Consider the following 11,722-nt stretch of genomic DNA (forward strand, 5'->3'; position numbering starts at 1 on the left):
TGGGACAGATCAGTTGCTGATGGCACTGTTGTCTGCAACGCTGCAAAAGGGCAACTTCCATATTGTTCTGTTACATTTTTCTCACATCCAAGTGACATCACGATGACTATCAGATAAAAAAAGTTTTTTAATTGGATTAAACGCATATTAAGCTCCTAAAAAGGCTTTTCCCAACCTCAGCCCTGCTGAAAATCTGAGGATTATGCGTATAATCCTGTAACAGCGGTCAAACATAGCAACAGAAATATGCAGAAGCTTGTTGATGGCGGCAAAAAGCAGCTTTACATTGCCATGGACTGACGACATAGCACTAAAGAAGCCCCGCCTCCATAACCAGGAACTTAAGCCATTTCAAATTTCTTCAAGATAAACCTTTTGTTCATAACGACAACCTTAAGCATGGTGGCAGCAGCGTTTTGCTGAGGATCCAGCTCTATATAAAGCCTCAACTTATTAGTCATTGTAAGTTATGCCTAAAAATCTGTTCTGCACCAGGAAACACATTGATTAGTGAGTTAAAAGGAAATAAAAATAAATATATCTTTGATACTTTTGCACTTGACAATGACCCATCCATCTAGTCGATACCTCCTGCTTGTTCCCACACCGCTGATTCAAACCAGTTGGACCAGTCGATAGCAAAACACTCTCCTCACTCGGCCATCAGTTCGCTACAAGAACTGCCTGAAAGAGGAATCCCTGGGATCTGCTTTGTTCACTCATGCTGTGAGCGTTTCTTCATCCTCGACTGAGAACTCTGTCTTCTCTTCCTCCTGCGCATCAATCACCACGTCCAACATAATTAACAGGAAACCCGGGCTCAGTGTCTACCTGATGGATGTGAAACCCTTCCTGCCTGTGCTTCCATCACTCTTTTGCACCAGCTTGCATCATGTAATTCAGCTGCATTTGAAAGAATGTCATCCGCAAATGCTGGTGGAGACAGTTCATTGAAAAGCTAGATATTCTTCTCATAGATAGATAGTCTCTTTTTTCAATCCACAGTAAAAAAAAAAGTTTACAAAAAGAGAGTAATTACATAAACGGGGGAAATGGTCTCAAGTGCATTATTTTGGTGCAACATCCTTTCCTCTCACAGCAGAGATGTGATTTCCCACTCAGATTATGAACCGACTGGATGAAATTAGCAGGGCCTGCAGGTGAGATACGACCCCTTGACTTTATAAATTGCAGATTCATAATGATGTCGCTTCTGTGTCTAAAATGCAGATCTTCTTCCTAAAGCAACCTCCTGCTATTCAGTTGATTTCTTTCACTGCAACCTAAAATGTTTATTTGCACAGAGGAAGATGCTTTTTATCCTATATTGTTCCACCAGTGCTGATCTACTAGACCTTGTATATGTAAGCCAAAAATGTCGTTTCTAATTAAAACAAATCATATTTTAAAATTAGAATTTAACAAGAGGCCAAACAATGAAAATCTAAGTGAGCCATTTTTTATTCAAATAAATGCATTTTTTCTTGAACTGATGAGACAATTTCATTTTAAATAACAAAAAACATCTGCAGTCTCTCATTTCAACTGTAAACTATTTTACCATTTTATTATTACCTGCTCAAATTAAGCGTACAGTAAATACCCTTATTTCAATGTTTTACAAATTTTTAGATTGTTGCAGTGGGAATACAGTATTTCCACCAATAAAAACAGCAATAAGCCACACTGGAAAAGTTATACATGTGAACCGCCTCAATGAAATACTGAGTCAAACTCTGCACTGCAAAAACTAATTGGAAATAAGTAAAAATGTCTTAAAATAAGTGTATTTAGCCTTAATTTAAGCAGGTAAATAATAAGATCTGCCAATGGAATGAGTAGTTTTACTCTCAAAATGAGATAATTAGATAATATCCACTTGGAATAAGACAACATAATTGGTTTTTCTTATTTTAGATGTAAATCGCCTTATTCCATTGGCAAAGTGTATCACTTCGCTGCTTAATTCAAGAAAAAAATACTCTTTTTTTTTATGAAACTTACTCAGATTTAAATTTTTTGCTGGTTGTTATTACAAAATGAGAGTTTGAATGAATACAGTAACATTTAAAAGATGAAAATCAAAAGCTTTGTGAAAAATAAATAAGGCCAGATCATATTTGTTGTGATTTCTAACTGACCTATGAGGCTGTCTGGGCGTGGCAGGGCGCTCCTCTGGTACAGGCCGTATGGATCTGCACCATAAGCCAGTGACTGACTCTGTCTGGGGAGCGTGGAGCCGTAGTGCTGAGGCATCGCCGTCATCCCTGAACGCAGTGGTGACCCTGTCAAAGCCCTCCCCTCAATCAAGGACAGGGTGGAGCCCAGTCTCCCCCCGCCTAACATCGCTCCTCCATTTCCCAGGGCCGCGGCGGCGTCGCTGGGGGAGGTTGGAGACGGGCAGGAAGGCGGCATGGGGGTGCCAGGGAAGACGGCAGCAAGGGGTTTGGGCTCAGACAGGATGGGCGAGTCGTATGTGCTGCCTTGGGACGTCCGCATAGAGATGCGGGAGGGGGAGACCGTTCCGGTGGTGCCGCAGCCGGGTGACTGGCTCCTGGAGGGGAGGGAAGCCATTCTCCTTAACATCCGACTGGACGCCTGCAAAAAAAAAATCCAATATACAACTTAGTCTTCCCAATGCTGCCAAATGTGACATTTAATTAGTCTGATAAAGAAGACTCTGTTTCCAACATTCCCTCCATAAATGCCCTTTAATTTTCACAGCTCGTTATGTTTGTGGGAGACCATTAAAAGGTACTTGTGTTGAGATGGAAAAAATAATGAAAAACACACAACATCCAACTAAAACCGGTAGAGGGGAAAAGTGACTTAATTGGTTAGCAAGGTATGAAAAGTGTCATGATGTATAAAAGGTATTCGACATCCTGGAATCATTACTCTTTCAAATATTCAACCCAATTATGAGTAATAAGATACGAAGCTTTGCTAAAGTTTGACGAAAAGTATCACCAAGCCTCCAGTGAGCCTGGGGGGTTTTGATCATTTAAATCAGCAGAAATCATCCGTCACACAGAGAGCATATAATTATGGGCCGCAGTGAAAAGAGAGAATATTGTGACACTTTAAAGGTAGGAAATAATTTGACATGATGCTCATGGCAATAATTGCTGGGCATCTAGCAGCTGCTGTCAATCGGAACCAGGCAGAAAGGAAACAGGCAGCAGCTACAGGAAAAAACGCCACCCGCTGAGAGCAGAATATATTTTCCTCATGTGTGGTTCAATAAAGTAGCTGTGGTGGAGCTTCGCTGTTCTGTCCATTTTTTTTTTCTACCCTCAGGGTTTATTTTTTATTTAAAAAGCTTCAGCTCCACATTAATAAGTGGAATAATTCATGTCAGGGAAATTGAAGAACATTAAGAAACTTCCTCTGCCTTCCAAGGTCAAATATAGTCTTTAAATCCCAGTTTTAAAAATGCATAAAGCAAAAACTCCCAGACCGTTCATATAAACCGTCGTTTGATAACGATTCCTGGAGTCGCTCATTCTGCCCTTCAGGTGCCGGCTGAATACAATATAAAAGTTAAATATAAAAATATACTAGCTTACACATTTTTTAATCCAGTAGCTCTCGACTGCATGAAAAACCAGCTAAGATTTGGTCACATATTGGACTCAATCTTTTGAGAAAACACACTGCATCATCAGAATCAGAATCAGAAATACTTTAATAATCCCAGAAGGAAATTACTTAATGTAGAAACTGTTAGGGTCCTGCTTGTGGGTCTTTTTGTTTTGTTTTTCTTTTAGCTTGTCCTTCCACCACTAGATTCTGCCCCTTCCCCATTTTGGCCTCCTCCCACACCTGCAGCTTGTTGGGTCATCACCAGAGGAGTATTTGAGCAGCAGACTGTCACCACCTCAATGCCAGAGTGTTTGCCAGTAATGGATACTCTAGCCAAACTGAGATTAGCTGAGTCTAACCATTGTGCCTTTGTCTCTCTGAGTCTAGGTTTGCCATTTTCTCCTTTGTGTTTTCCGGTAGGATAACCCTCCTGATCCGCTGGATAAGCCTGGTCCTTACTGTATACCCCCTTGGAAGGAAATATTCATGTCTCTCTGAGCAAGGGGAAACCTTCACCTGATCCGTTCAAGCCCACCTCTGGAAAAGCCTGTGACAATCCACTCTGTTGCTCCTCTGGATGTTTCACTACTCTGCCTGTCCGCCCTCTAACGAGTACAATCTTCTCTGGACAATACCTCCACAAACTGGACCCAAGGATCTTCCAAGAACCCCTTGATTGTGAGTCTTAACTGAACCATTTAGCAGCCTCAATCATTTTCGCTACGGCCCTTGAACTCATCCTTGTGATTTCCCCCCTAGAGTTTCCGGTTTCAGTTCACCTGTTCGCTGGATCTTCCTCTGAGAAAACCTGTTAATCTATATCTCTCTGAGCTTGTAATCTCTGCAATAAACCAGTTAACTTTTTCCCTTTGTCTCTGAGTGGTTACAGTATCTGCATGTGGGTTGGAACTCTGAAGCCCATCATGACAGAAATACTAAAACATCTCAAGAAATCAGACAGCACGTTAAAGTTGGGTAGGAATGCGGACCTGCAATACGACTTACAATGTCGATAAGGGAGAAATATTCGAGGATTTTGAGGTGTGATCTCATTCAGCGGAGCTTAAAAGTTGTGTGTCAGCAAACTTGACCCAGTTACACCAGTTCCTTAAGGAGGAATTGGTCAAAACTCCAGCAAACTACTGTAAGAAGCTTGATGAAACTTTATGAGTTTTGCAGTCTAACAAAAGACGCCAAACAACCTCCATTCCAAATAGGTGGACCCCTTCGTCTGTTCCAATTTGCATGTTTTCAAAACAAAAAACAGGGCTCTGCTGGGCTACTGTATAAAGTCTACAACTCAACGGTATTTCTGACATTTTGAACTGAAAAAGCTTCCTGGATGGGAAGCGAAAGGTCTTCAAACTTGGAAACCAAGTCCAGTAGATTGTTTTTAATTTTTTTGGAATGAGTTTTGTCATAAACTTTTTCTTTTTTGACTATTTGAGCTGATGTAACAAGCAAACTGTGAGATCAATTGAGTCAATCAATAAATAAATCAATCAAGTAATTCTACCAAATTTTGATTAAACATGATGGACATATCTGAATTTGAAGTGTAATAAAAATAAACATCTATATAATCTACACTATAATTTGTCATTCAGTAAATAGAAAGTAATTTATTTATTCTATTTGATCTTTATCTTTAAATCTAATTTACAGTTCAAGTGAGAAAAAAAGGCTTTTCTGCTTCTAAATTCCTTTTTTAACTATACATCTCATATAGAATAATGGCGACTAATTAAAATTTAATACAATAGAATAAGGAAAAAAAAATTTCTTAATTTAAAAAAATGCATTGCAGCCTTGTTAAAGTTTGTTTTTATATAGGAGCATGCCTTTAAATCTCTTTATTCAGTAACTTTCTTGTCACATGAATGTAAAGAACCAGCTGAACCAGTGGTTCACTATGTTAGATGCATGAGTTATCAACTAGGACAAGTCCTGCTCCTCTGCTCTGCTCACTGCTCTCCCGGCGACTTCTCATCCTTCCTCTGGATTCTCAGCAAAAAGAGGTTTCCTGCTGAGGAAGGAAGCCTACCTGCCCCGAAGCTTGACCTTCTGCTCTGGGGCTTCTTGATACTGAGGCTCGGGGTTCTGAACGCACCACGTTCTGGTTGCTGTAATAACTGACGCTGCTGTCTTGGTACCCGCTGTCGGAAAACGAGGTCATGTGGGCTGAGTGACCTCCTGAACCTGAGAGGAAGAGAAAAAAACAACAGCACATCATCACAAATTTGTTGAATATTGTTTTGTGTATAAACACATACACAAGGATACATGTGCTATACTTTAATGTTTCTGCTGGAGCAATCTGCTGCCCTACTTTCTTCTGTTGGATGAGTGGGAGGAAGAGGAGGAGGAGGAAGCGTGTGGGGGATATTTTTATACTCTGAGACCACTCCAACCGTATGGAATACAAATAAGCCTGAAGGCAATTTGTTTTAACATTTCAGACGCCGCATATTTACCTAAGTGGGAATTAACTGCAGAACATCTGAGGTTAAACGGTTCTCAGGATCACAAGAACGGGCTGTAAATTATTTAAACTGTAGAGAGGAAGAAACTAACAAAAACAACAATCCGCTCAAATCAGAGTTTACAGCCACGCCAGCTGCTTTGCTGCTCCGCTCTATCAGCTGGGCATCGTTGGTGGTTTAACATGCTGCAGGAAGCTTGATGGAACTAAAGTGTCAAACGCTCCAGTGAAAACACCAAGTGTCCAACAGAGAGCGGCTGCAGCTGCGCTGCCGAGCTCCAGGTGTGAAGAGGTATGAAAGTTTTACTGCTAAAAATAAAACATTTGAGCAGCAGGGAGGAGGCAAACTTTATGTTCTGGGTGTTTTTAAGTAAAGAAAATCACATTTTCTCATTATCCTTTACAAAAAACATTATTTAAGTAACTTTAACGTCTAAAAAATACTGAAGCAGCTTCGAAAGGGTTTTTATATTTCAATTCAGGCTGGGAATTTTATTACACAGGTGCAACAAGACTAATGCAAACGAATTACCCAATTGAAATTATCATGTTAAATAATCTATATTTACAAAGTTGATGTATGCAGATGATTATAAGTTAAGTACGAATTATTCTACAAGCCTAACCTGAAAATTATCAGATGCCTGACCAGAGCTCAGAATCTTAACATATCAAACAAGAAGCATAAATTGTTGTGGCCCCTGCGGCCAGGGGCCATAGCAAAAAAATCTCATCCAGATGTGTGTTTACTGATGCAAACCTGAATGACCACTAGATAAGTGCAAGTTTTTTGCTCTGAAATTGAACCTAATACATCCTGCTCTGACTCATTCCTGCCTTCATCACCTCCCTAAAAGCAGGAGCTCTTAAAGCACTTTTATATACACTGGTGATGTTCATATCACAACATATTTGCCAATTTTTTTCCTGGTTTAATAAAAGTGGAGTTAAACCATGCAACACAATAATTTTAGTTGACATATAATATCATTGATTATCATATAGTTAATGAAGTGTATACATAATCTGAATTCCTGGATGTTTTAGCATTAAATAAACATCTTCCTTCACAATCTAAAAATCTACTTTTTATTTGTGAGAACTAAAGCAGTCAGATGATCACAACCCTTAAAGAAAAAGGCTGCTATATTGTAAACTGTGACAACAGTTATAGTCAGTGATAACATTCACCCTCGGGGACCAAGTTGTACCAGAAACAGGGGAAATGGCCAAAGGGCTAAAGGTTCCTAGGTCAGCACTGAATGTGAAATGACTGGCATTGGGGGAATATACATACTTTTTTTGGCTGATTTAATAATCATAGGGTTTGTTGCATACTTGCAATAACAGGCAACAAAAACGCAAGTTTTTTGGAAAAGGCTCCACTAAAGATTTCACTTCTAATCCCTAGTGTTTATCTCCTACCTGCTCCTGAACAGTAGTTTAAAGCAGGTTCTTTCTTCTTTACAAATGGGCATTATTATTACATTTAATCTAATTTTCAAGGCAAATTTATTGCATTAGGATTGCATATCTTTTTTTTTTTTAAATGTTAGCTTGTTTTGTTCTCTCTTTGTGCTCCATAGATTGTTGACGAACCCTCACTGTCATGCAGGGAGGCGCGGTCCCCTTCAGGCAGGTAGAGTCCTTCCTCCGCCTCATGGTGGCGACTTGATACGTCTGCAGCCACGCCCTGAGACTCACCACCTATCATACAAAACCCTTTTTAGCCAAACATTTTTCTGTAGATTCAAATTCTTCAGAGGACGGAAGATGTAGAGCATTCACTGAAATCTTTTACACAGTTGCCATACCACAAAATAAAGATCATTATTTTAATTTTGAGCTTTTTTTAAAAGCTAACAATGTTTCCAATTTGGTAGGAAAAGGATTTATAAATAATAATAACCCAGACATCTCAGGATAAGGGTACAGAAGCCAACAGTCAGTAAGAATCATATGTGTTGCTTGACCGCCTGGTGCTGCATGCCAGTAATCTTCAGTCCTCTGGAGGCTTTAATGTTATTCTTATCTGGAAAAACGTTTTTGCCTCACAAATTGATAAATATTTAATCACATTTAAAGCTACAAGATTATGAAAAACACAAAAATTCTCAACCTTGATTTTATTATTTTATTTTTTTAGGATTACCAAAGCAAACCACAATCCTAGATTAAAGATATTTATACGCTGTTATATAAAAGTTATAAATAATAAAGAGTACCTGCAGATCTCCATGCATACGACTTCTCAGAAGAGCTTTGGAACAGAGAAGAGGAGGAAATGGAGGAGACAGGAGAGTGAAAGGTAATTAAATCAAAGAAGAACACTTAATGTTCAGTTAAATCAGGAAGGAGGAAGAAGATGGTGTTAACTTAAAGATAAATGACAATTCTATACTGAGAAATGAAAGAGAGATACAAGTAAAAGTCTTTGAAAGCAACATGTCTAAATCTTTATTTAAAGAACAGCAGCCAACATCATCTGGAAGGGAAAATGTAAAACACATATTCTGTAAAAACAAACTAGTGTTGCACCTGATACCGATACCTGGCTGTGCAGTATTGGCCGATACTGATACCATCGGTTTGAAATGTATGTGAGAACTGCATACTACTTGAATGTAAAATAATTGCCATCATGGCTTTTTCAAGCTGCTGCTTACACTGCAAAAAAATTAAATCTAAATAAATAATTTCTTCTTAAAATAAGTGCATTTTTTTCTTGAATTAAGGATTTAAGTGAGACCCTTTGCCAATGGAACAAGACAATTTACACTTAAAATAAGAAAAAACAATTGCATTGTCTTATTTCAAGGGCATTTTATCTAGATACCTTATTTTAAGAGTAAAAATACTAATTCCATTGGCAAATCATATTATTTACCTGCTCAAATTAAGGGTAAATACCCTTAATTTAAGACATTTTTTACTCATTTTGAGATCATTTTTGCAGTGTACCTTTGTGAAGCAGGAAAAAAAAAGACTAAGACAAAGTGAATCCACTAGAACTTTTTATTGCCTACCTGGAATGGGTGACAATAGTTGAATAAACTCTTGGCTCTCAAAATGGTATCGGTGCCCTATTTGTTGGTACTCGCTGATACCGATACCACCATTTTAGTGCAGTATTGGGGCCCCAGCTGATACTAGTATGGGTATCGGTGCAACACTAGTTAAAAACTGAGCAAAATTATCCCCCCCAAAAAAAAAAAGTCAAGAGATTATTGATGGTTTATCAGTTTTTATGCCTACCAGAGATACCAGACAATTTTAAAGCTTTTAAACATTTAAAGCAATGGATTATCAGCAGCATCTTAAAGACATAAAGATCTTTAGAAACTTTTTATTTCAAAAGGTTAATCTCAAAATTTCAGTCAATAGACATATTTCTAGACCAAGTCAGTCTTCATATAATTTCAGTCAGAGGTTTTATGCAGCAGAAGCTTGAATTTATTGTTGCTCTTCCTCAACTGAAACAATATCATAATCATTTTCAAAGGCTCAGTTATATACATTGCTGTTAAAAATGATGTTTCCTCTTTGCAGATTTCCTCTAATCTTGCCTCTCTTTGGTGTTTTAGATGTTAAAATAATTATATTTAGTAGGAGAACCCCTTATTTATTTAGAAAAAGAGAGAAAAAGAGAATCTGAGCAAATACAAATGCTGCTTTCAAGTGATGACTTCATCATAGTAAAAAAGAACAATCCAAACCAGCTGCTCCTATAAATGGCAGCACATTTAACTCAGTATCATCAGACAGGCCTTATAGCTGCTAGACCTGTAGAAACAAGGAATTACTGAACCAAACCTGTCTCAAGGCATGAAGTAAGTTAAAAGATCTCAAAAGCAAAAATAATTAGTATAAAATGTCTAAAAGGCAAATGCTATGGGACTCTAGTGAATCACAGTGGGAGGTTTTAGCAAAAGATGGAGAAAACAGAACAGGAGAAAAATTTTCCCCAAGTAGTTGCGCTACCAAAATTACAGGACAGTTCCAAGGTCAGAACCACTGCTGACCCAAAAGAACATGAAGACCCGTCTCATTTACCACAAAACATCTGGATGATCCCTGGTAGTTTTAGTAAAATGTTCTGTGGACTTATGTGAAAAATTTGGACCTTTTTGGAGGTGTGTGATCTGTTAAATCTGGTGTAATACCAACACAGCATTGCTGAAAAAGATCATGCTAACAGGCAAACACGGTGTAGGTATTATGATGGTCTGGGATGGTTCAGAAACTGGAGGATGACAAGAAAAAGTCCAGCTATGAAGTAGACAGTAAGGCTAAAAAAATTTTATGAAGGTTTGGCCTACTCAGAGTAAAGGCTTAAAAGTCATTTAGACACTATGAACTTCATCAGATCCCATCTCTGTATGGCAAAAAGAAAAAAAAAAAAAAAAAAAAAAAAAAATTTGCAAGGTTGCGACAACTTGGTCAAAGAATTTTACTTAAGGGGAAATTTCCAGGTTCCTAGAGTACAAAAGCTCTAAAACTCCAGTAAAAATCTGGACAGAGTCAATTTTGACCAAACGCTTCGGAGCAAATTGTTCCTGAAACTGTTTCATGGAAATTATTCAACATCTATTTTTGCAGGGAATCTTAAATCTAATATTTTAAATCCCTGTGAAACAAGTAAAGAGGACCTACCTGCTACTGTCTGCAACTGGTGACTCAGCTCCCAGCATGCACTTCTCAAGCTGGCTCGCCACAATCTGCCGCTCCTCCTCCAGCTCGCGGGTCAGTCGCTCAAACTGAAGCTCCTGCAGCAAAACATGAAGAGCACGATGACATCCCAACATCCGCAACACCTCAGTACCTTAATGGTCCTTATTAAACCCAGTTATCCATGCCAGTTATAATCAGACAAAATTCACTGGATCACCTGACAAACCTCAATTGAGATCACAGCCTCAGTCCTCAAAACATTTTCTAATGCTTTTGACTAAACATTAGGACTTTGGCAATAGCAGTCTAGCTAAAACATAATTAGAAAATTGTAAAATCATAGGACAATAAAATTGGAAAAAACTTGAGTACGGTCATCACTGGGTGACTGGGTAGCAAGTAAGTTCAGCTGTTTAAATGGAAGCCTAATGGTTTTCTACTAAATTCCAAGTAGAAATACTAATTGAACCATTTAGAACACTTTGAAATATTTACAATAAGAAAATAATAAAAAAAACACAACGAATAAAAGAGCAAACAAAAAACGCCAGGAGGATTTTTTGGAAGACAAAGCAAGAAAAATGTAAAGTCGTAGCCTAAGGAAGCGGCTGCAGTTCTGAATTCTCCCGAATGGTGCACGACTTTAAACGAGAGAATAAAGTGAATGTGATTGGTCAGTTTATCAAGTGGGCGGGATTGTTGTGGTGGAAAGTTCGCAAGCACATTTGGTTGTGGCGGGTTAGTCGGAAGCATCTTGCTAACCAGTTAGCAACTTAGTGCTGGTAGGTTCCCAATGGGAAATTCCATTGGGACCAAGTAGCACTTAGCAACGACACTGAAAAGGAACACTATGGACAGCGGAAACATGCAAGAGGAGGAGAGTTTAGTGTCGGAGGTCGTGGATGAGTCTCCTCCGTCATCCATTTTTTATTTAGAGGAGGAAAGCGGGGACGAAGATGTTGTGGAAGAGGACGCCAGGGTGGC

General features: G+C 38.7%; 1 protein-coding gene across 2 annotated transcripts in view; it reads right to left on the bottom strand.

Annotated features, from left to right (window-relative positions):
• The window catches only part of LOC107082808 (plakophilin-4-like), a 64,186-nt gene that overhangs the window by 31,039 nt on the left and 21,425 nt on the right, over positions 1 to 11,722 (bottom strand). Inside the window, exons 3-7 of one of the 2 annotated variants that reach the window (XM_015371675.1) lie at positions 10,721 to 10,833; positions 8,293 to 8,327; positions 7,673 to 7,774; positions 5,630 to 5,784; positions 2,142 to 2,598 (exon numbers count right to left, since the gene is read on the bottom strand). In XM_015371675.1, coding sequence (XP_015227161.1) covers positions 2,142 to 2,598; positions 5,630 to 5,784; positions 7,673 to 7,774; positions 8,293 to 8,327; positions 10,721 to 10,833 — 862 coding nt within the window. Of the gene's footprint in view, positions 1 to 2,141; positions 2,599 to 5,629; positions 5,785 to 7,666; positions 7,775 to 8,292; positions 8,328 to 10,720; positions 10,834 to 11,722 lie in introns of both variants that reach the window. The other variant, XM_015371674.1, reaches the window with a different exon arrangement.

The sequence above is a fragment of the Cyprinodon variegatus genome, unplaced genomic scaffold (assembly GCF_000732505.1).
Source record: "Cyprinodon variegatus isolate N-32 unplaced genomic scaffold, C_variegatus-1.0 Scaffold63, whole genome shotgun sequence".
In the NCBI taxonomy this organism is placed as follows: Eukaryota; Metazoa; Chordata; class Actinopteri; order Cyprinodontiformes; family Cyprinodontidae; genus Cyprinodon; species Cyprinodon variegatus.